Source organism: Pithys albifrons, chromosome 21 (genome assembly GCF_047495875.1).
Source record: "Pithys albifrons albifrons isolate INPA30051 chromosome 21, PitAlb_v1, whole genome shotgun sequence".
Classification (NCBI taxonomy): domain Eukaryota; kingdom Metazoa; phylum Chordata; class Aves; order Passeriformes; family Thamnophilidae; genus Pithys; species Pithys albifrons.
The window spans coordinates 3,880,755-3,902,912 of NC_092478.1; the positions used below are offsets into that span (position 1 = coordinate 3,880,755).

Below are 22,158 nucleotides of genomic sequence, written 5' to 3' on the forward strand. Positions count from 1 at the left end.
ATAAAATACTTCTTTTTTTGTAAACATCTATTTTCCTGTTGCACTGGAAAACAGCAGATTTATTATTACTAAATATTGACAATAAGCAACCAAACTGACTCAAGACCAGATCTATTGAGTTAATACTCCAAAGCAGAGAGACTGAAAGGGAAACAGGAAAGCCTGACACAGCTCACCCAAATCAGGAAACCAAAAGCATGGAGATTATCATTCCCATATTTTAATAATAGGCAAGGAAGGATCTGAAGAACTACGGATGCAAAGACCTGATATCAATTCTTCTGTGTATTTAAAGAGCAGTTAATACTATGGAACCATTTAAAGGTGTGTACGTCACCAGGGCCTAAAAAAGGAAAGTCCTGTCTGAAAAACGTCCTTGAATTCTTTCTCCACGTTATTGATCTGTAGATAAGGCAGGAACAATGCCCAGAGTTTACTGTATCTGTACTTCAGGAAAGTATCTGATGTTTTCTTGCACAGGGGGTTGATTTGCAGCATGGAAAGCGTGTGACCAACCTGTGGCTTTGCCAACACTCCGGAGAGGAAGCAGCCCAGGGAGCAGGAGGGATAAGCAGGAGGGTGCTGTGGGGTCAGCTCTGGTGCCACTTCTGTTTACTTTGTACTAAAATGACTCTGAAGAGCAGAGAAGGACTTGGGAAGGGAGGGGGGAATCCTGCAGTGGGGATGATTGGAGTCCTTGGCCAAGAGCAGCGGAGTGTGGGACAGCACGTGACGGGCATGGATGAGTTCTCTGGCTCAGAAGTGACTTGCAGAGACCATCATGGGCAGGATTGAGGCCAGAAAACCAAAGGACAATTGTAGCAATCACACAGGAGCACAATGCACAACCAGGGAAAGACTGGGAGGGGAGGGGTCAAGGAGGGAAATAAGGACACAGACGGTGCCAAGGAAACCTTGGGAGATACAGCAAGAGGTTGGAAGGAGGCAGGGTCTGGTACACAATACAGGGCTGTGTGTAGAGAAACAAACCAAGCTCCTGTTCCACTTATATCACCCCAAAATCTGGACTCGTTTATGGAGATTGGTGGAGGTGCAGCAGAACTGAAACCGGACCTGTTTGCAGCTTTTCAATTAGAAAGAAAGAAAGGTGATGAACAGGAATCAGGGGTCGAAATGGGGCAGGATGTGGAGAGCAAATATAAACCCTCCAGAAGCTCTGGCCATGCTTATCTGTCAGAGTTTACCAGGACAGGCTGTGGAAAGGCACTGGCACCTCCCAGGGCAGAGTTTACCTGGAAAGGCACTGGCACTTCCCAAGGCAGAGTTTACCAGGACAGGCTATGGAAAGGCACTGGCACTTCCCAGGGCAGAGTTTACCAGGACAGGCTATGGAAAGGCACTGGCACCTCCCAGGGCAGAGTTTACCAGGACAGGCTATGGAAAGGCACTGGCACTTCCCAGGGCAGTTTACCAGGACAGGCTATGGAAAGGCACTGGCACTTCCCAGGGCAGAGTTTACCAGGAAAGGCACTGGCACTTCCCAGGGCAGAGTTTACCAGGAAAGGCACTGGCACTTCCCAAGGCAGAGTTTACCAGGACAGGCTATGGAAAGGCACTGGCACCTCCCAGGGCAGAGTTTACCTGGAAAGGCACTGGCACTTCCCAGGGCAGAGTTTACCAGGACAGGCTATGGAAAGGCACTGGCACCTCCCAGGGCAGAGTTTACCTGGAAAGGCACTGGCACTTCTCAGGGCAGAGTTTACCAGGACAGGCTGTGGAAAGGCACTGGCACCTGCCAGGGCACACAACGTGCGGCAGAGCAAGGGATTGATGGTTGAGAATAATCCATTTATTAATTTGAATTCCAGCAGTCCCAGATGGACTGATGCTCATTAGGGAATGAGAACAGAAGTAATTCCTTTGGAACATTTTCCCACCAAGTGCATTTGAGACCAGACCATGAACCAAAGTGCCGAAGGCAGGGAGGCCCCTGGGGGTGGGAATTGGTGCTGGGAGTGTCGGGCACCGCTCGGGGTGGGTGAGAAGGAAGGGGCAGCACCAGTGGAGCTGTTCATGGGTATGCAGAGACAGGCTCTGGAGGCCAAGGCACACCATATGTTACACTTCTGGACTTTTAACATTCCCACATACAGTTTTCTCTCGCTGCTGCTCAGCAGAGAGCAGCCAAATTTAAATTACTATTATTAAATACAATTAGCATTACAGCTCTGATTCTGTACTGTATTTTGAAAAATTCATTCTGCCCCTTTTGTGAAAATCAAAGCACTTAAAATGCTTCCATTTTTGAGAAATAACAGGATGGATTTGTTTTTCTATTACAGTTTTTCCACATTTTAATAAAGAGCACTTGTACTTATATTCTCCCTAAGTATTATAAAAAGTACAATTTATTCACTCCTTACCAGTTATAGAGTGATGGAAATATAAGCCAGAATTGAAACAACATCTTCCAAAAAGATCAGAGACTTTTCAAAGGAAGCAGTTTGTAAATCACAAGTATTTTACACCTTTTTCCCCCCCTGAATTCAGAACCAGAAATCCAAACAATCTCACCAGGCAGAAATATGGTTTTATGTTTCAGTTGTTAAAAAAAATAAATCAACCTGTCTGGTTTAAAGTTCTACTAAAAATGAGCATTGCCTCTATTTTATATCTGAAAATAAAATTTAGAAAAAGCACCATGACAGCTTGAACTGGAATAAAAAAATAATTAAGCATGCCAGCACCCAGGTGTGTAAGGAAATAAGGAAATATGGGAGGAAAAATAAAATTAAAAATAGCAAAAGATAAATGAAGTCCAGCAAGAGAGGAAACAGAGCACTGAAATGACAAGGAAGCATTTGAAAATGCACTGAAATTTTTTCAAATCAAAGTAAAATTGCTTCAGGAGCCAACAAGGCTGAGCTGCAATCAGCTCACATTAAACAGTTGAACTACATTATAAAACTCTTGCTGAACATTTTTATTTGACTCTAAAAACTTCAGGGACCCTGAGAGAAGTCAACTTATAATTACACTCGCGTTGCCTTGACACGAGCTTAGCTCCAAATCTTAATTTATCTAAACCAGGCCCCATTATGTCTTCTCTGAGCAGAAAGAAACAACAGTGACCTCTGTATTCCCCACCACCCCCATAAACATATGTTCACTTTTAAGTTTTGGCATCCTATTTGTCTTGATAATACCACTGGCACTGCAGTGAGATAAGAGAGCTGAGACACGTGGAATCCTCCCTGCTCAGCTTTAAACCATCTCTGGGGCAGACACCGGTTTGAGAGCTCTCCCCCCTTTATCCACCTTGATTTTCCAGGTCAAGTGCTCTCAGGAGCTGTTGCTCAGGGTCCCAAGGTCACCCTGGAGGCTGAGTGACATCCTTCCCCTCCAAAATCACCTCCCTCCAACCTGTCCCTGAGCATCTCCGTGATCTGCTCTCACTCCTTGATGCCACAACAGCCCACACTGGAAGCAGGGACAGCCTAGTTCAGGAACACCTGGTCCCAGTCTAAGATCAGCTACACTGGGTTAAAATCAAAATATCATCATGGATTCTCTCCACATTTATGTAAAAACCATAAATCTGGCACCTGTGCCAGGGAAGGTGAATGCAGGTTCACCCAAACGTCACCTCTTTCTGCTTCAGCCTTGTCCAGTCAAGTTCAAACAGGTAAAAGTAAAGTCTGTGGCTTTAGTTTGGAATCTGTCACTCTTTATGCACTGAGAAATTTCAGCATTGATGCAAGTCTGGTGGGTGCTGCCCCCCAGTCTCCTGTACACAGAGTGCAGAGCAGGGATGCTCTGGCTCTACCTGGCATCACCTCTGCAGTCAGGCCAAAGGCTACACAACTGTATTCCTGAAATTCGAGGTGAAACAGGAGGATAAAGCACTTTGCCAGGAAGGCCTGCCAGGTGCCAGCACATCCTGCACTGACACCGGAATGCTCTGAACTCAGGGACATCAGCACATTAACACACCTCAGCCCACGAGAGAGGCATCTCTGTTGCTCCTCTTGGATCCACCTGGATCATTCAACAGCAAAGCTGAATGACTGGAATGCTGAACTTGGCATCCCAAAGACAGGATCCCAGTGCTCTGTGTCTGGCACTACTGAGACATCAGCGATTCATTCCCAGTCCCATTAACTGAAGATCCACAAACACAACTAAGCTAAATACCAACTTTGAAGTCTCAACTCTCCTATTTGTCCTCATTGTTTCTCAGTTTTAATTCTCACTCTCATTAACCACCTTAATATGAGAGATCTGTCTTTTTCTGTCCTGCACACAAAAATAAGTGATTTAAAAGTTATTTTACTGTTCAGATTTTTAATAAATAGATGCCTCAAGGGGACACCCATCCCCCTTCCCTTACACATCTTCTCTTGCATTGTTTTGCATCACAAAGTTTTTCCATTTGTCTTCGCTTACTTCAGGTCACCAAAATTCCATTAAGAATTGGAAGAAACACATTAAACAAAAGGAAAAGCACATTAACAACTCATTAATGCCCCATTCTTTTAAGCAGTGCTATATTCTTGAATAGCTGCCTTGGAATCACATGGTGGTTATGGCAAGGTTGTTAATGCTGTGCCATTGCACCAGTTTTGCTTTGAAGCCTTTCCAGTTGAGCTGGGCTGCTCTTTCCTATAAAACTCTCCATCAGCTGCTAAGGTGGTGCAGCACAACAGCTCTACAACCTTCTGTGTGTGCATTAGGAAGCACCCAGTTGGCTTGATTTCCATTTCTTAATGCCAAGATCTAACCATATTAATAAATTAATAAAAATACAGCTATCTAATTTTAATAATTAATAAAAATATATAGTTCACCATCCCAATTAATTTATTTTGCCACTGTAAAAAATAAAAGATACTACTTTTTAGCTCTGTTGCAATTAAAAGAGTTTTGGAGCAAAATTAAGAAGAAATTATTTCTGTGCAGCTGCTTAAAGCATATGGTGTGGATTTTAACTGGGCTATAAATTCCTTAACAGAATTAAGGACTGCACAGTAGATCCAATACCAATCTGTCTCACCAGCCTGCTTGGGCTGGGCCATAGGTATGACACCATGGAAAAGCCTGGGAAGAGCATCCCTGCCTCCCCAACTTGTTGGATTAACTCTCAAGTTAAGAAGAATCACAGAATGGATTAGGTTGGAAAAGACCTCCGAGATCATCAAGTCCAACCCGTGATCCAAACCCACTGTGATTTCATGCCCTGGGCTGGTGATCACAGTGGGTTTGGATAAAGATGTGGTGGATTCTCACTCAGTGCCACATCCATTGAATCACAGAATGGATTGGGTTGGAAAAGACCTCTGAGATCATCAAGTCCAACCTTTGGTCCAACTCCAGTCCCTTTACCAGATCATGGCACTCAGTGCCACGGCCAAGCTCAGCTGAAAAACCTCCAGGGATGGGGAATCCACCCCCTCTCTGGGCAGCCCATTCCAATCCCTGAGCACTCTCTCTGAGAGATTTAAGAAAGACTCAAATCCCTCAACTTCTCGATTCTGTTTCTCTCCACTGTGCAACAGCTGCAACCTTGAACCCTTAAAACCTTCCCTTCCTTTCATGCCCAGATAAATCCTGCCTTTCCCAGACAAGCAACGCTGCCATCCCCCGAGGAAAGCTCTGCTCCCTCCTTCTCACAGGACAGCTTCTTGTTGCTTCTCCACTCTTTGAATTTCCTTCCAAGTAAAACAGCCCAGCCCAACATGTGCCTCCAGATACCGAGAGAAGGACAGCCCTAAATCCCAAGTGCCATTTGCCACCGTGCCTTGGGAGCACGGCCATGGTGGCTCTGCTGTCCCTGCTGGACCCCTCCTGGAGCCTTGGATAACCCACATGCCTCCCTCCTCACCCCTCTCTGCAGGGGAAATTTAAGCTGGATATCTGAAAAATTTCTTTGCAGAGAGAGTGCTCAGGGATTGGAATGGGCTGCCCAGAGAGGGGGTGGATTTTCAACTGAGCTTGGCCGTGGCACTGAGTGCCATGATCTGGTAAAGGGACTGGAGTTGGACCAAGGGTTGGACTTGATGATCTCGAAGGTCTTTTCCAACCCAATCCATTCTATGATTCCAGGTTTCTCAGCTCCTGCTCTGTCCCAGCTCCCACCCCATCCATGGGGAGCAGAGCAGCCCAATCCCTCCTCCTGCCTCGGGCCACCGGCTGCTGCTTCTCTTGCATCAGAGCTGCAGCCCTGGTGCTGCTGGGACATGATTCAGCTCAGTGACTCCATGAAAAACTAAGCAAGGAAGGAGAGGAATTTATTTTCCATCATGCCAGCACTGAACTGACTCATCCTGTGCATTTGCTGGGCTCAGCATGAAGGGGGAGGTGGGACAGGCAGGGCTGGGGCAAGGACACCCTCTGGAGTCGGTCCCACACCCGCAGGGACTGGGTACAGCATGAGAGCACTGACAAATGGGGATGGCAAAGGCAGGGGCCAAGTGCCAAATGTCACAAAATCCCTCTCTATTGAATAGTCTTTATAGTATGAAACTGGTTAGCTTAGTAAATATCTACATTAGTTGATATAATCCACGTTGATGTAATGACGTGTTAGATTTTTCCTCAAGACTGTGGTAATTTTCATGCTGAACTAAAACAAACTAAGGACAGTCTGGTCCTGGAAACAAGGACTTATTTTGTGGAAGCTTAGAGCTGTCCCTGAAGGATAAAGGACAAGGCTGAACACCAAGCTAATGTCAGCATTCCAGCCCCTCTGACACATTATTTAAACCCTCACAGTGTTTTCTGGTGTCACAGATCACTAACTCCAGGGACACCTGGAGCCACAAAGCAGCAGGAAGGCTGCAGAAACAGGGTTGATTTGTAGTTTTACTCTAATTAGTAATCAATAAAGTGGGTGCCAGTGATGAGTCAAATCATGTTGTACTTGAACTTAAAGGGCTGTAGGAACTCTGTGAGAAACCAGATTTGGGGTGCCCCAGTTCTACTCTTTGCATCCCAGGCTCTCTCCTCAGTCAGCACAGGCCAGTTGAGAACTTTCTTAATGCTAAAAAGCTAGAACAAAAAATTGACTTCCAAACAGCAGACACATCCTTCCCCCAAAACTGGAAGAAAATCTGAGTGAAAAGATCAGCAAATCATTTGCTCTGTCACTGAACAGGGAGATGTCAGAGCTTGCCATGTCTGATCCTCATGGTTCTGAAGGAGCACAAGGATAGAGAACATCTGCCCTGGCCAGTCCAGCCCCGCCTGGTGTGGGAAAGTGAGGCAGGGAAGAAGGGGAGAAAGTAGAGCTCCTGCCAGGGCAGAGGAGCCTTGGCTATCCCACATCACCTCCAGCTTCCCAGGGGGAGAAGGAGCTTCACACATGGTGGGTGGGTGCTCTCACCTGCCCATCTACCTCTCCTCCTGCCTCTGAGCAGTGACCTGGAACCTACACTTGCTTCTCTCCCTTATGGGTGATCCAAACTTTTGTTTAGGTATTTTAAAAAATTAGGTCAGAGGAATCCATGCAGGAAGGAGCTCATTAACTGCCTCTCTGCAAAATGCACCTGCACATAAATACCAAAATGCAACCTTTCCACTGGTATTTCAGACTGAGCTCACCCTCCTGCTTCTCTTTTATGACAAATCAACACCAGGCACTGACTTGTGTGGAGCCTCACAGTAATTCTGTGATAAATACAGAGAGAATTCTGTATGAGGAGAAGCAGGGACAGGATTCTAACGACACTCAGCAGAATACCTCACCCAGCCCAGCCCTGCTATTCCCATTCCTTCCAGCACACTTCAAGCTCTGTTTTTTCACAAGGATGAGAAGTTGCTCCTGACCCTGTGAGCTGAATCCTGCAGGAACAGTTTCCCGTTGGCGCTCCGGGGAGCGTGGCAGCGGCACAGCAGCTCCGAGCACACAACCCACCAGCTGCCAACGGGCACTCAGCACTCTGTCACTTATGTAAAAATCAGAGGGTTTGGGCTGATCCTCCCCAGAGTTACCCTGGTGGGACCTGCTGTCTCGGCACAACTTGCCTGCACATGGCATGGGATGGGGAGGAACCTGCCAGAGCTTCAGGAAGGTGCACAGTGCCTGTGGCCTTCTCCTGGTGGGGTCAAGTTTGGGGCTTTGCCTGATATCCCCAGGGTTGAGAATTGTCTCAGAGAAGGAGAATCATAGAATCAGTTGGGTGGGAAGAGACCTCCGAGATCATCAAGTCCAACCTTTGATCCAACCCCACTTTGATCACCAGATCATGGCACTCAGTGCCACATTCAGTCTCACCTTAAAAACCTTCAGGGTCAGAGAATCCACCCCCATTCTGAGCAGCCCATTCCAATACCTGACCACTCTCTCTGTAAACAATTTCTTTCTGAATCCTACCTAAACTTCCCCTGTCAGAGCTTAAGCCCATGCCCTCTTGTCCTACTGTTGGAGAGGTCATACAGGAGGGGCTCTGTGTTTGAGTGTCCAAGTTCTGTCCATCACCTGGAGCTCAGGGTCTCTCCCCAGGGATGCTTTTGACCCTGAGCAGCCACCCCACATGCTCAGCACAGAGAGAGCACCAGTATATTTAAATCACCTTCCTCAGGAAAGATGTTGTTTAAACTGCAATCAAGCCAGCCAAAAATAAATAAATAATCATTTGCACACTTCTGTAAACAAAGCAATGACTGGCTGCAAAGCTGCAGTTCCCCCAAGAGGAGGCCGTGACCTCTCCCCACCCCAGCAGCACCGGGGGAAAAAAAATGAGATGTGGAGTGGACAGTAAAAGAAAATTATCTGCCAAAAATACTCACTTTACACCGCTCTGGTACTCAGGGTGTTTTAATGGGGCTTCACCTGCAAAGCAGGGAGGCAAAGAGGGAGGCCCTGGGCCCAAACACAGCCTGCAGTTTGATGGATGCTGTTGACTTCCCCAACACAGAGCAATTTGTAACAGCTTTGCCACGCCGTTGTTTTCAAAGCCCCTGCTACATCACAAGCATTTATTTCTGACCACAAAATTACATTTATTCAACAGAAAGCAGCTCAGGGTCTTTAAGAGGTTAACTTCTGGAGTGCTTGGCTGCTCTCCAGCCTCTGTAGGAGCATCAGTGCTAACGCAAGGCACACAACAGCACCCAGGCTGGCCGTGATTAATAGAGTGCTGAACACGCTGCTTTCCACATCCACACACTTTTCATTCCCTTGCTTCCATAGATCATGGACTTATCCTCAAAATATCTGACTGAAATTGAATTTGGCTTCTCCCTCAACCGTTCATTTCCTATGTTATGCAAGGTTATATCCTTTTCTGCATGAGCAGAACCAAACCAGCTGCAGCTTTGGAGAAGAAAATGTGTTTTCAATTATGAAGCTGGCCTGAATATTGAACCACAGTTCTACTGCTACTCTAATTGAGCCATCATGGAGAGAACCTACAGGAAAGGAATTGTATTAATGAGCTTTGGAAATTTAACGTAAGGAAATTAAAGGGGGTAAAATAAAAAAGGATTAAAAAAATAAAGAGTATCAGCTCAGGAATACTCTTTCAAAATGCAGTAGGTCTGTAGTGGTTTGGGCACACACATTATTAGAGCACTCCTTCAAAGGCATGATTAGTAGTTTCAGCACATCAAACTGATTTTCAGCTTCTGTTGTCTGCATATGGAAAATTATTAAATTACTCTACTGACCAAATTAATAGTTTAAAGAGCAATTCAGCTAAGTGGGGAGCCAGAGTGGGCTCGTCAGAACGGCAATACCCTTAAAAGTACTTGCTCTGTGAGCAGAAGATGAGAAATGGCTTTCACAGCAATCGAGTCCAGCACGTTGCTTTGGAGTCTGTGCCTTCAAGGGTTCTCCAAATGAGGGATTACTGCATTACTGTTGGACAGGGCTCTTATGCCACATGAAAAGAATGGTAATGACCTCAGGAAATCCTTTCCCAGCCTTAAAATATCTGTCTGATGACTTCACAAATACGGATTCTAACATTAGATTTCCATACCACAACTTCAGTTCTTTAAATTAACATAGCCCAAGAACATCACTTCTTTTTGCTTTCTTTTTTTTCAGATTTCATGGACAAATATCCATGCACTGATTCAGCCCTGGCAAGCACTGAGACCCACCCAAAAATATCTTATTTAGATGGCTGCTTGCAGGAATGCCTTGCAAATTATATATAATCATTTAATGATTGAATGATAAAGCTCTTTAACCTTTTCTGACTCTGTCCTGTATTTAGTCCAGCACAGGGTGAGCAAACCATTAATAAGTTGCATCCTCAGGTTAATGGTAAGAAAAAACCCACACAGATTTAAGATAGAAATGACAGGAATTTTACAACTCTTATATGACTTTAACTGTCTTCTCACAGTAGCCTTTTTACACCATCAAGACCTTCAATCTCTCAGGAAAACCAGAAAAGTTACTCACAAAATTCAAAAGAACAACACCATCAGCTTGGAATCAGACACAACAACCTGTTCAATTAGAAAACTGCATTCAAATTTCCATTAAAATCCTAAATAAGGAAAAAGGACTATAATAAAACTGCTCTCCAGTGATGAATTGATAGGGGCTGGTGCTGAACTAGGAATGTATTTTAATACTTGTAGAATGCTAAATTTCATTTCATAATGCAACTCTTATCACAAAAAATCCAGTTACTTAACAAACTGAGATCTACATAAAAAAGGTTATTTCCAGCTACAAATGGAAACTGAGTATTTGATAACTGGAACAGTTTTGATCTGAATGAATGAGATAAATAACTAAGGAATACAGAATGTTTGGTATTGGGGGTTCATTTATAAATTTGTGTTATACAAAGGGAAAACATGAGGGGGGAAGTATCAATATTCCATGCTCAAAGAAAAGCAAAATTGGCTTCAGTGACCTGGGGATTTGTTTAAAAAAGTCAGAGCTGGCCCCAGGTTTAGCAGCAGCTCCATAAACCACACTCAGAATACATAAATACCTGAGCTTATTTCCCCTCCCTCCCTCCCAGGCCCATCAGGCTCCCCAGGGTTCAGTCCAAGGGCACTTTAACCTGAGCTGACACATTTGCTGGGCTCCTGCCCTGGGCTTTGCTCTCCTGGCCCCTTCCCTGCACTGAGCTGTGCTCTGACCCAGCCTGGGGGGAAACAGAGTCACCAGAAAAGTTGGGGAAAAGAAAACTCTGTGCCCCCACTAAGACCAAGTGACTCAGAGGCCCATCTAATGTGGCTTTAAACACTTCCAGGGACAAATCTGGGGCCAAAACCTGCTGTCTGTGCAGTACAAGCAGGGCACCCCTTGCCCTCCTCCCAGCCCACAGGTGCTGTGTGAGCACAGGGGCCCCTGCCAGGACACAGAATCACAGAATGGACTGGGTTGGAAAAGACCTCCGAGATCATCAAGTCCAACCCTTGATCCAACCCCACTGTGATCACCAGCCCAGGGCATGGAGTGCCCTGGGCTGGTGATCACAGTGGGGTTGAATCAAGATGTGGTGGATTCTCACTCAGTGCCACATCCACAGAATCACAGAATGGATTGGGTTGGAAAAGACCTCCGAGATCATCAAGTCCAACCCTTGGTCCAACTCCAGTCCCTTTACCAGATCATGGCACTCAGTGCCACGGCCAAGCTCAGCTGAAAAACCTCCAGGGATGGGGAATCCACCCCCTCTCTGGGCAGCCCATTCCAATGCCTGAGCACTCTCTCTGCAAAGAAGTTTTTTCTGCTCTCCAACTTCAATTTCCCCTGGCAGAGCTTGAGCCCATCGTGCCCCCTTGTCCTATTGCTCAGTGCCTGGGAGAAGAGACCAACCCCCACCTGGCCAGAACTTCCCTTCAGGCAGTTCTGAGGTCACCTCTGAGCCTCCTCTTCTCATCAAACATCACCCACAGGTAACACACTATTGCAGTGCCCACTGAGGCATCCCAGGAAATGGTCACTGAGGCATCTCCAGTAGATTTGGGATGGGAAAAAGCCTATTTTGCTTAACACAGCTTGTTCCTGACATACCTGGAGCATTCACCTCCTGATCTTTTAGAAAGGGAGCCTTAACAACAAACAGGAGCCAGATCCATATCCTGAACAATCAAATACAACTCAACAGAACAGACTTATATCCTTGGTATTTTGATTTGTCTCCAAAACAAGATACTGTAACTACATCTATAATCAAATACCACAATTCACAGTTTAATGTTGTGCACTTATGGAGTCAATCATAATTAGTTCAGGTTTTTTAGGTTTCTGAAACCCTGCCTAGATTAGGGAGACTGGAATAAGATTCAGCAGCACAACCTTGGAAGGTATTTGTGTTTCATTTACGTAACAGGGGATTTCTACCAAGAAAATTTTACTCTTGGAGGTTGAATTTATACCAAAATAAACTTAATTTTTATAGCAGTGAAGCAAAACTATAGAAAGAGGAGCATGGTTGAGCCATACCCAGGTAACAGTGAGTGAGTTGTCTGTGGTGAGTTATAATGGGAGAACTTCCTTCACTGCAGCCAAATTTGGATTTATGCTTCTTACTTGATATCCTCAGACACTCCCTCCATGAAAAGCAGTGCTGAAAAGCACACAGGCACTTTTCACTCAGTGCATGGCAAGTTTGAAACTGAAGTGCAAAGGTTCTAAAAGCACCACAATCCACTCGGAGCAGTTTTAAAGTGTAAATTTCCATTGGCAAAGGGACTCGCACAAGTCATTCTTTGTTCTCACAAATGTCTATTGGGTACATCAAGGACAAAGCTGTCCTGTTTATTTATTTCATTCCAGCAATACATGGGAAACTGGGTTGTAAAATAAAAACTACCATACTGCTTTTAAATGAGGAATTCTTGCCTAGCTGGGATGCAGATTTAGCAGGATGTACAAGCAGTCAGAAATGCAAACCTCAGGAAGGGCAGTTGGGCACTTAATTCCCTGTGCAGACTCCTGAAAACACACTCCTGAATTCCTCTGTGCTGATGGGAACTGTCACAATATAAAGTCAGCCAACAGCTCATGGCCTGAGGAAGCAAAGAGTGCTGGGCTGTATCACAGGGAACTTTGGGGGCAGAGCTGTGTAATATGTCAGAGTGTGAGCTAAAATCTCCATCTACCACCCCACACCAGCAGGGTCTTTACAAGGAGAAATGTGATTTGTTGTTTCATCCCCAGTGTTTTCAGGGCAGTGGTACCACAGCTCCCATCTGGCCTCACATGAGGGAGCTCTTCAGAAATGGAAACTTCTTTATTTGGCCCAGCTGCCTTTGCCTATAGAAGTACTTTGAAATACCAACAGTTGGCTTTTAAGCTGGTGGGCACTCTACTCGTGTGCTCTCAGTGATGTGGAGAGAAATCCAAGTGGGAGCCACCACCAGAGCTGTTAATGCTTTCTGTTGGCCTGCCAACAAACACCTGCCAACTCAAGGCTTGCCCTCAGCCCTCTGGAATACAATGTTTTACAGCTGAGAAGGGCTGCAGGGAGAACGATCTGTGTTGGAGAAGTACAGTATGTTGCATTCATTAAGAGCTCAAAGGGTGAGGTCAGCAAGGCACAGGGAGCTGGAGGTGCCACCCGGGGCACTGCCAGGGTGAGCTGATGCTCAGGGATGCTGAGAGTGACCTGGCCAGTTCAGCTGGTCCAGCACAAACCCAGTGTGTCACAGAACCATTGAAAGGATGGGTTGGAAGGATCATCTCTTTCCAAACTCCTGCCATGGGCAGGGACATCTTCCACTATCCCAGGTTGCTCCAAGCCCTGTCCAACCTGGCCTTAGACACTCGCAGGGATGGGGCAGCCACGCCTTCTCTGCCCAACCTGTGCCAGGGCCTGCCCACCCTCACAGGGAAGGATTTTTAACTAATAACTCATTTAAACCTACTCTCTGTCAGTGCAAAGCCATTCCCTCTTTTCCTGTCACTAAATAAAAGCCCCTTTGCCTCCTCCTTGCCCTTCAGGTGCACACACCCCCCACACACAGCCAAGGGCTGAGCCTCTGCCCTGCTCTGTGCCCTCCTGGCCACACTCCCAGCACACCAGGCTCGTGTGAAGCAGCACCACCAGCACCACCAGAAGCACAAGGAGCTCTTACCTCTCCCTGGAAACTCTTCAGCAGCGGAGCTACCTGTTTGCGCAGGTCCTGCAAGACAGAGGAGAGGAGAGAGATTCCATCAGGAAAATTCAGAAGGACACGTCGTTGCCAAGTTTTTCCTGCCACTATTTTCAGTTCCAAAGCGCTGCTTAAATTCTGATCGCATTTTATGGGAGCTTTGCTTAAAACAGAAGAATACCTGGAGTTCACTTTGGACAGCTCTGACATCCACCTGTGTCTGTTGCAAATGGTATTAATTACCAGGGCTGGGGTGGGGGTGCCTTCAGTCTCCTAATTCAGCTGGAACATTAATGAGATTAGAAGCAAATGCCTCTATCTGCGTCCACAGCAGCTCCACCTCTGAACTTCTGCCAAGGAAATTCCCACACATGGAAGCCAGGCTTAAAGCAAGATGACTTTGGAGCATCATCTCAACGAAGAGTGCTGCTGGTCTGTAAAATCTCCATTCCAGTTATTATTTTCTCAGGAGTGCTCTGACTTCAGTCATCACAGAACTGATGCACATTGAGGATGACAGTTATTTGTTGGTTGCTCAAAATTCCTTCTTCCAAATTACAGCACACTTAGTGCTGTAAAATTCATTAAAATACTGCCCACAGAACCACTCTAAAGGTTTACAGCATTTTTTTACTTAGCAACCAGTATCATTTAGGACAAAAAAGGTATATCTATTCTACACTGAATTCTCTGTAGCATCATTTTTAAGCTGGTTTGGGTCTAATCCACCCATAAATTCCCATCATTCTTATCATGTGCAAGCCTGAAGAATAAAATCCTGTAACTTTGCACAGGACACTCCAATCCATGCCCAGTCATGGATTCCTGTTTTTGCCACTGACAAGGCACAAGCAGCAACTTCACAGTGCACTTACACCAGGAACAAACCTGGAAAGGTACAAACCAATAACACAATGAACACAATCCCTGAACCTCATGCAAGAGCTCATCAAGTATTTTCTCTCTATAAAAAGGGTCTGTTGAAGCCTTGAGATTTTTGGAAAAGAAGGTGACCTTAAAGTTGGGAAATTCTCTTTTCCAACACATTTACTTTTACATCTACAGTCATGCAACATATTGGACATTAAACCACTCACCAAAACACTCTCAGCCCTGGATTTAATCTGATTTTCCTGAAGGAAAAGTAGGCTTTTGAGCTAAGTGATTTTTGTCATTTAAATGACAAGTCATGCAGAGAGTTGGAGTATCAGGAGTTCTCCCACTCCCTGAGAAATGGCTTGGGGGGCCAAAGGCAAATGAAGCCATCAAAGACAAATGATCAGCCAAATTTCACTTCTGACATGGTTATTGCTCTGAAATACAACTGAATCCCCACTGAGGATGATGTTGTAGCTTTCTCAGTTCCCCTTTCACACTGAACTGAACTGTTCTTCTGTTCTTTAGACCGAGTCAACCCACCTAAACGTTTCCTGATACTCTGCTGCCTTTTTTTGGGGAAAGGAAAAGTTTAGATTCTCTCCTTGTACATCACAAACATCTACAAATTGCAGCTCTGCCAAAGCCAACTGGCAGGTTGAGCAGCTTTTCCCCACTCTCTGCCTCCTCTGGGAGACCTGAGGGCTGTGCAGGTTTTAAAACACGTTTCTTTGTAACCTGGTGATGGTGACATTGAAGAGAGTAACAAGAACCACCAATGGCAAAATAAATATCCACATTCAAGGCCAAAATCTGGCCTGGGAGGTTTTAATGCACAGAGAAATTACAAACAGAGAATCAGGTTTACAATCCGGGTACTGGCACTCTTTATAAAATCAGGAAAAATTATACCATCCAAGCAAAGCAACTTTCCTTGAAATACAAGTCCCAGCTGGTCAGAAATCAATTGGGTTTAGGGCTTTTGTCCCTGGTGTTGCCTCTGGATTTACTGACTAGTTTGGCACCAGCCATGAAAGTGATGTCAGGAGTGAAAGCAGAAATACAGGAGATTTAATTCCAGATCCAGAGGCAGGAGAATGTAATTCCTGCTCCTCTCTGCCTGCATGGCAAGATCCTGCTGTTTAACTGCAACCAAACTTCTGAGAGACAGGATTGGCAGCACTTTTTATTTCATTATATAAACTATGTCAGGACTTCACCTCTTACTCGTCTTGAATAATGAGAGATATTGTTGGTTGCTTATAACAGGAAAGAGGGAGAGAAGCAGGGGGAGAAATGGAATACAAGGAGCATCCCAAAGGCACGAAAACAGCAGGTCAGGCTGTCAAACAGGGAGAAAGGCTTTCAAGTACAAAAGCTGATTCCCACACATCCTTCATTCAGCAGATTCAGGATGCTGAACACTCATCCCAGCAATCAGACCATTACCAAGCAGAATTTGTGCCACGATGGGAAAACTTGTTGTGCTTGATTCAGACAGAAGGGTTTGGTGGTGGCAAAACATTTCCTGCTGGAGGAGAAGGCAGCAAAAAGTGCTTCAGTTCCACTGGCAAGCAGTGGGTTAACCCACTGCAATCAGAGCTGGGCAATCCCAGGACACTCTGGTCATTACAGCACACACCTGAACAGGGTAAAATGCTCTGACAACTGGAAATCTTCACAAGAACTTGAAATCTGTTGCAGCTGAACACTTGAGACAGAGCATCCCACTGCCATTACCCTCACAGAGCAAACCTGAAGCAGAGGAACTGCACGGAATGAGCTGCAGTGTTTTAAACACAATCAAACACTCCAGGCAGGTGAGTGGATAAATGGCACAAGTCAGCACAAAATGCACCTTTTTCACACCAGTTTTTCTTTTCTCTCCTCTCTTCCTGCCTCCCCCTCGGAAAGAATTTATAGGCTCCTTTTATAATTCCTTCCTTGGCGAAACAACATCAAAACTTTAGACAGCTCACAATAAAAAGGAAATAAAAATAAACAGACAGAAGTCAGGAATACATATGCCTCGAGTCACCAGCTCCAACTCTGCCTGGGAGATTTATTTTTGGCACTTGGGAAAATTTCCTCATCAGACTTTGTCTCAAAATATTACACCAACTTCAAATAGAATTTTCCCCTCTTTACACTAAATTGAACAGAAAGAAGGACGTTCAGTTCAGACCCAGGGGGAATCTGCAATGTTGCTTAGCAAGGACACTGCATGATTTATTATCTGTTTAAAGTGTGGTGGCCTTTACTGCCTGGGCTGTGATCAAAACAGGAAAAGCATCAGCTCCAGCCCTCACACAGCTCCCAACCCAAGCTGAACAGCTGAGAAGGGGACATGCAACTGAACATTAAAACAGAGTATAATTATCAACACAAACACACTGAAATATTTGAGCACTCCTGTGCAATCCCATTATTAGCCTATTTTTCCATGCCATGGAAATCTGTGATTCTCTCTATCTGTGCATTCTCTCTCTCTCTCTCTCTCTCTGGATGATTTATCAGGGGTAGAGCAGTTTTCTGGAAAAGGCTGTATCACAAACTCAGTGTCTGAAGCAGAGCCTGGGAATTAGGATGTTGTATCATTATCTGAATCACATCTGATCGCTGAAAGCCTGGAGAGCATTTTCTCTTTACAGGAGTATAAACAGCGAGTTTATATTTTGATCAAGTAGCTACACAATGAAATCTGAATCCACATAATTTTTAGCTCCCTTTCCATTCTCATTAAAAATAACTCCACGGAAAATAAACCAAGAATAAATCTGAGTTAAAATCCTGGGCAACAAATGCATCTTTTTGACAACTAAACTACATTATTTATCTGTATCTTAATACACTGTGTACACTACAAAGGACGTATCAATGGCCAGGCTACAGCACTGTATTTGTAATTTCCTTGAGGTCTGAAGCCACACAAGCACCTTCTCATCTCCCTGCAGGCTGCTCCACCTCGTTTACCTCCCTAATGCTTATCTCTAAATGTCACAACAAGAGCCCTCTGACCCTGGTTTGATGAAATGGTCCAGCAAGATTGACCCACACACCTTTATCATGCACACAAGTGTTGTGCTCTTGTAAAACAAAGCCAAGCCTCAACCTGGGTGAACCTTCTATCCTGTGCCACATTTCCTATGGATTGTTCTCCATCTCCTCTGCTGGAGACACACACTGGCTGGGGAATGTCACTGTGTCTGGCACAGAAATCCCAAGGAGAAGAGCCCATGGGATCAGCACTGGTGACATCATTAGTGCAGCTGTCACAGCCTATTGCTGAGCTGCCTTGTCACCAGTGAGATGCTTTGGCTTTCCTGCCATCCTCCCTTTTGTGTTCCCTTCCCTGTTTGCCCACATGGAATGGGGCACTGATAAGTGCCCTGTGCTCCAAACTGGCAGGGCTGACTCCAGGTTCTTTCTTCTAAGAACTTACAAACAGAAAGGAGAAGGAAAAGCCCAATGCAGAACAAACCCCAACCAAAGCCCAGCCCACCCTGACTGTGCAGGAAGGAGTTTGTCACTCATCAACATGCAATTCCCACCCCTGGAAGTGTTCAGGGCCAGGCTGGATGGGGCTTGTGTGAGAGTACCCAGTGAGGTTGTGGTGGCCCATAATTAATGAGGGCACAGTTCCCAGGTGTCACACACAAGAGACAGTTTATTGAATCACTCCATGAAGAAAAGAAAAAAATAGGCAAAGGTAAAAACTAACTCTAACTTCAAATTACACAATATATATTCTTAAATCCCACCCATAGCCAAGCACCACAGGTTGTATCACAGTGTCTATTAACCTTATTACAGCTTTTAATTGGATGACACTTCCTGGACAGACGTTGACTTTGCCGTGAGAATTTCATCTCTTCAACATTCCTTTCCTATGGGCAACCTCACCCCAAACCTTCTTATCTCATTTTTGGTTTTGCTACTTTGCTGGTTTTTCTCACAGAAGTAATTCAATACTTGCTACCAAGCCCCAGAATCTGCCTGCACTTCCAAAACCTTTTTCTCAACTCAAAAATCCTTCTTTATCTCCACAGCTTGGAGCAACCTGGGCCAGTGGACAATGTCCTTGCCCACGGCAGCAGAGTTGGAACAAGATGGTCTTTAAGGTCCCTTCCAACCCCAGTGATGAATATAAATGATAAAGTAATGCAGCTGAATTGGAATTCTGTGAGAACTGGGGTGCCAGGTGCATCCCCTCCCTGCAGGGCACTGGAGGATGGGAATCTGTTTCCAGGCACTGGGAGGATGTTTCTCCCCTCCCACCAGGGCTCCACACGCTCCATCCTCACAGAATTCTCTCCTGAAGCTGAGCTGCTCCTGCCCAGGAACGAGGCTGGAAGGGCAGAGGGGCAAAGGTTTGGGCAGAACCCTCATCCCCTTCTGAGGGCTGTGTGAGTACTGCACACCTCAAGGACACAACTTGTCCCTGGGAAACACAGAAATCAGCAGGTTAACTGTAATTAGTAGTAAGCAGTTCTGCTGGTTAATTAGAGAGAGGCACAGATGCTTCACCCTGCACTGGAATAGGAGTGGGGAGTGCTCAGACACTCACCCACCAATACAAAAAAATTTAAATATTATTTCTTTTTATCGTGAAAAAATCCAGAATATTCCATTTTTGCTTCACTCTGCAATGGGCCAAGAGGGAAGAGCGCTCAGACACTCACCCACCAATACATAAATTTTAAATATTATTTCTTTTTATCGTGAAAAAAATCCAGAATATTCCATTTTTGCTTCACCCTGTGATGGAACAGGAGTGGGGAGTGCTCAGACAGTCACCCACCAAAATATAAATTTTAAATATTATTTCATTGTATTGTGAAAAAATCCAGAATATTCCATTTTTGCTTCACCCTGTGATGGAACAGGAGTGGGAAGTGCTCAGACACTCACCCACCAATACAAAAAAATTTAAATATTATTTCATTGTATTGTGAAACAATCCAGAATATTCCATTTTTGCTTCACCCTGAATTGGACCAGGAGTGGGAAGTGCTCAGACATTCACCCACCAATATATAAATTTTAAATATTATTTCTTTTTATTGTGAAAAAAATCCAGAATATTCCATTTTTTCCACCTGAAATCCTGGGCACACGTGATGGGGGGGTGTGCTAAGGGAAATATTTAAGTGGTTTTGTTTAATTAGTTCCAGCAAGTTCCACTTTGCTCTAATCTAAAAGAGATGAAACTGAAATCCCAGATAGTTGTTCAAACAGGTATTACACGGTAGCTCAGATGACTTGCTTAATTCCTAAAATATAAGGCAAAGTAAATCATATGAGTAAACAATTTATTGCTCAATTTACACTGATTTAATGAGATATAAAACCTCTTATTGCTTAAGGCTGCTGAAGTATTCACTTGAAATCCAACGATTAAAGAGTGACTCATGAGCTTATCAATTTTCTATGATATTTTTAGTTATTTCAATACACTGACATGCCAGTGTTTCCCCTGTACAAAAAAAAAAAAATCTTTTTAAGTTACATTTATGGATATGTTTCAAGCCAGCACAATGATAAATAAAAAATCTTGATTTACAGGAGCAAAACGTACACCACGGTACTTCCAGAAATATTTCAGCTCACGGATCTTGTGCAAATTCCATTAGCTTTAATTATTTATTAGCAGTAGATTTAGATTGCTGTTCTTGACCTATTTTTCAGTGTATGGACCCACCCAGCAAGAAGTGAAAAAAATATTCCATTTGTGTAGGGCTGATTTAGTGAGCACAGACTTCAGCTTGGAGGAGAATATTAAGCAAAACTCTGTGCATTGCAATTCAGAGAGGTTACAAACAGGGCCTGCCCAGCCTATGGAATAAACACCAGCAGAGACTCCTTGAAAAGAGCTGGAATTTTTTTGCTGTTTAACCACTTCAGACCGTTTTACAAAATTGCAGCCACATGATGATCCCAAAGGAAGCGACGGCGACGTGCGGAGAAGTTTCAAGAGTTCCTTTGTGGAACTTTGCTCCTGGTTTCTGCCAAACTCCAGACAAACGTGGGTCCTACCAAACCACAGGGAGGAAAACACTGGGGGGCTGCTCCTTCCACTGCCCAGGTGCCAAAACAGGCTCTTCCTTCCCAGACATGGAAAAATGAAACATCTGGGATGAAAAGCAACGAGGCTGGAGAAGGGACTGGAGCACAAGTGCTGTGGGGAGAGGCTGAGGGAGCTGGGGGTGTTCAGCCTGGAGAAGAGGAGGCTCAGAGGTGACCTCAGCACTGTCTGGAACTGCCTGAAGGGAAGTTCTGGCCAGGTGGGGGTTGGTCTCTTCTCCCAGGCACTCAGCAATAGGACAAGGGGGCACGATGGGCTCAAGCTCTGCCAGGGGAAATTGAAGTTGGAGAGCAGAAAAAAATTCTTTGCAGAGAGAGTGCTCAGGCATTGGAATGGGCTGCCCAGAGAGGGGGTGGATTCCCCATCCCTGGAGGTTTTTAACCTGAGTTGGCCGTGGCACTGAGTGCCATGATCTGGTAAAGGGACTGGAGTTGGAACAAGGGTTGGACTTGATGATCTTGGAGGTCTTTCCCAACCCAATCCATTCTGTGATTCTGGGATTCTATGGATGTGGCACTGAGTGAGAATCCACCATGTCTTGACCCAACCCTACTGTGATCACCAGCCCAGGGCACGGAGTGCCCTGGGCTGGTGATCACAGTGGGGTTGGATCAAGGGTTGGACTTGATGATCTCGGAGGTCTTTTCCAACCCAATCCATTCTATGATTCTAAAGTCTTGGGGAAAAATTAAACCTAAACACCAACTCAACAACAAAACCAGAGCTCCCCAAAAATACATATGCACCACATTGGAAACACTGACTTCTTCTGCCCCATCTCCTGTGGTCCCCTCAGGCTGAGCTTGATGGCAGAAGCTCCAAGTAAATATATTAAAAGTAGGCACTAAAAGGCAAAGGCACCTCCCTGCCATGTGGGGCTGGCACGTTGATTCCAGTGCAACCACTCACTTGCCTGAGCCTTAATGGAATCCTCCCATGGCTTCTTCCAAGTTCAAATAAACAAAAAGCTCCCAGGTTTACTCTGGGCCTGTGCAGCAAGGTCCAAACAGCCCTGGTTACCTTCACAACTGTTTGAAACATCCCTGCTGCCCAAGCACAACTGCTGCACCCAAACACAGGGAGGGAGGGGGGGTGTATATACACACATGCTTTATGTGTAATAGAAAAGGAATTTTTTTTAACTAACTTCACCAATTAATTCAGTG

General features: G+C 45.1%; 1 protein-coding gene across 10 annotated transcripts in view; it reads right to left on the minus strand.

Annotated features, from left to right (window-relative positions):
• CUX1 (cut like homeobox 1) overlaps window positions 1–22,158 on the minus strand; it is a 281,953-nt gene that overhangs the window by 151,700 nt on the left and 108,095 nt on the right. For all 10 annotated transcript variants that reach the window (XM_071574850.1, XM_071574851.1, XM_071574846.1 and 7 more), the window contains exon 3: window positions 14,014–14,061. In XM_071574850.1, the coding sequence (XP_071430951.1) occupies window positions 14,014–14,061 (48 nt within the window). The remainder of the gene's footprint in view (window positions 1–14,013; window positions 14,062–22,158) is intronic.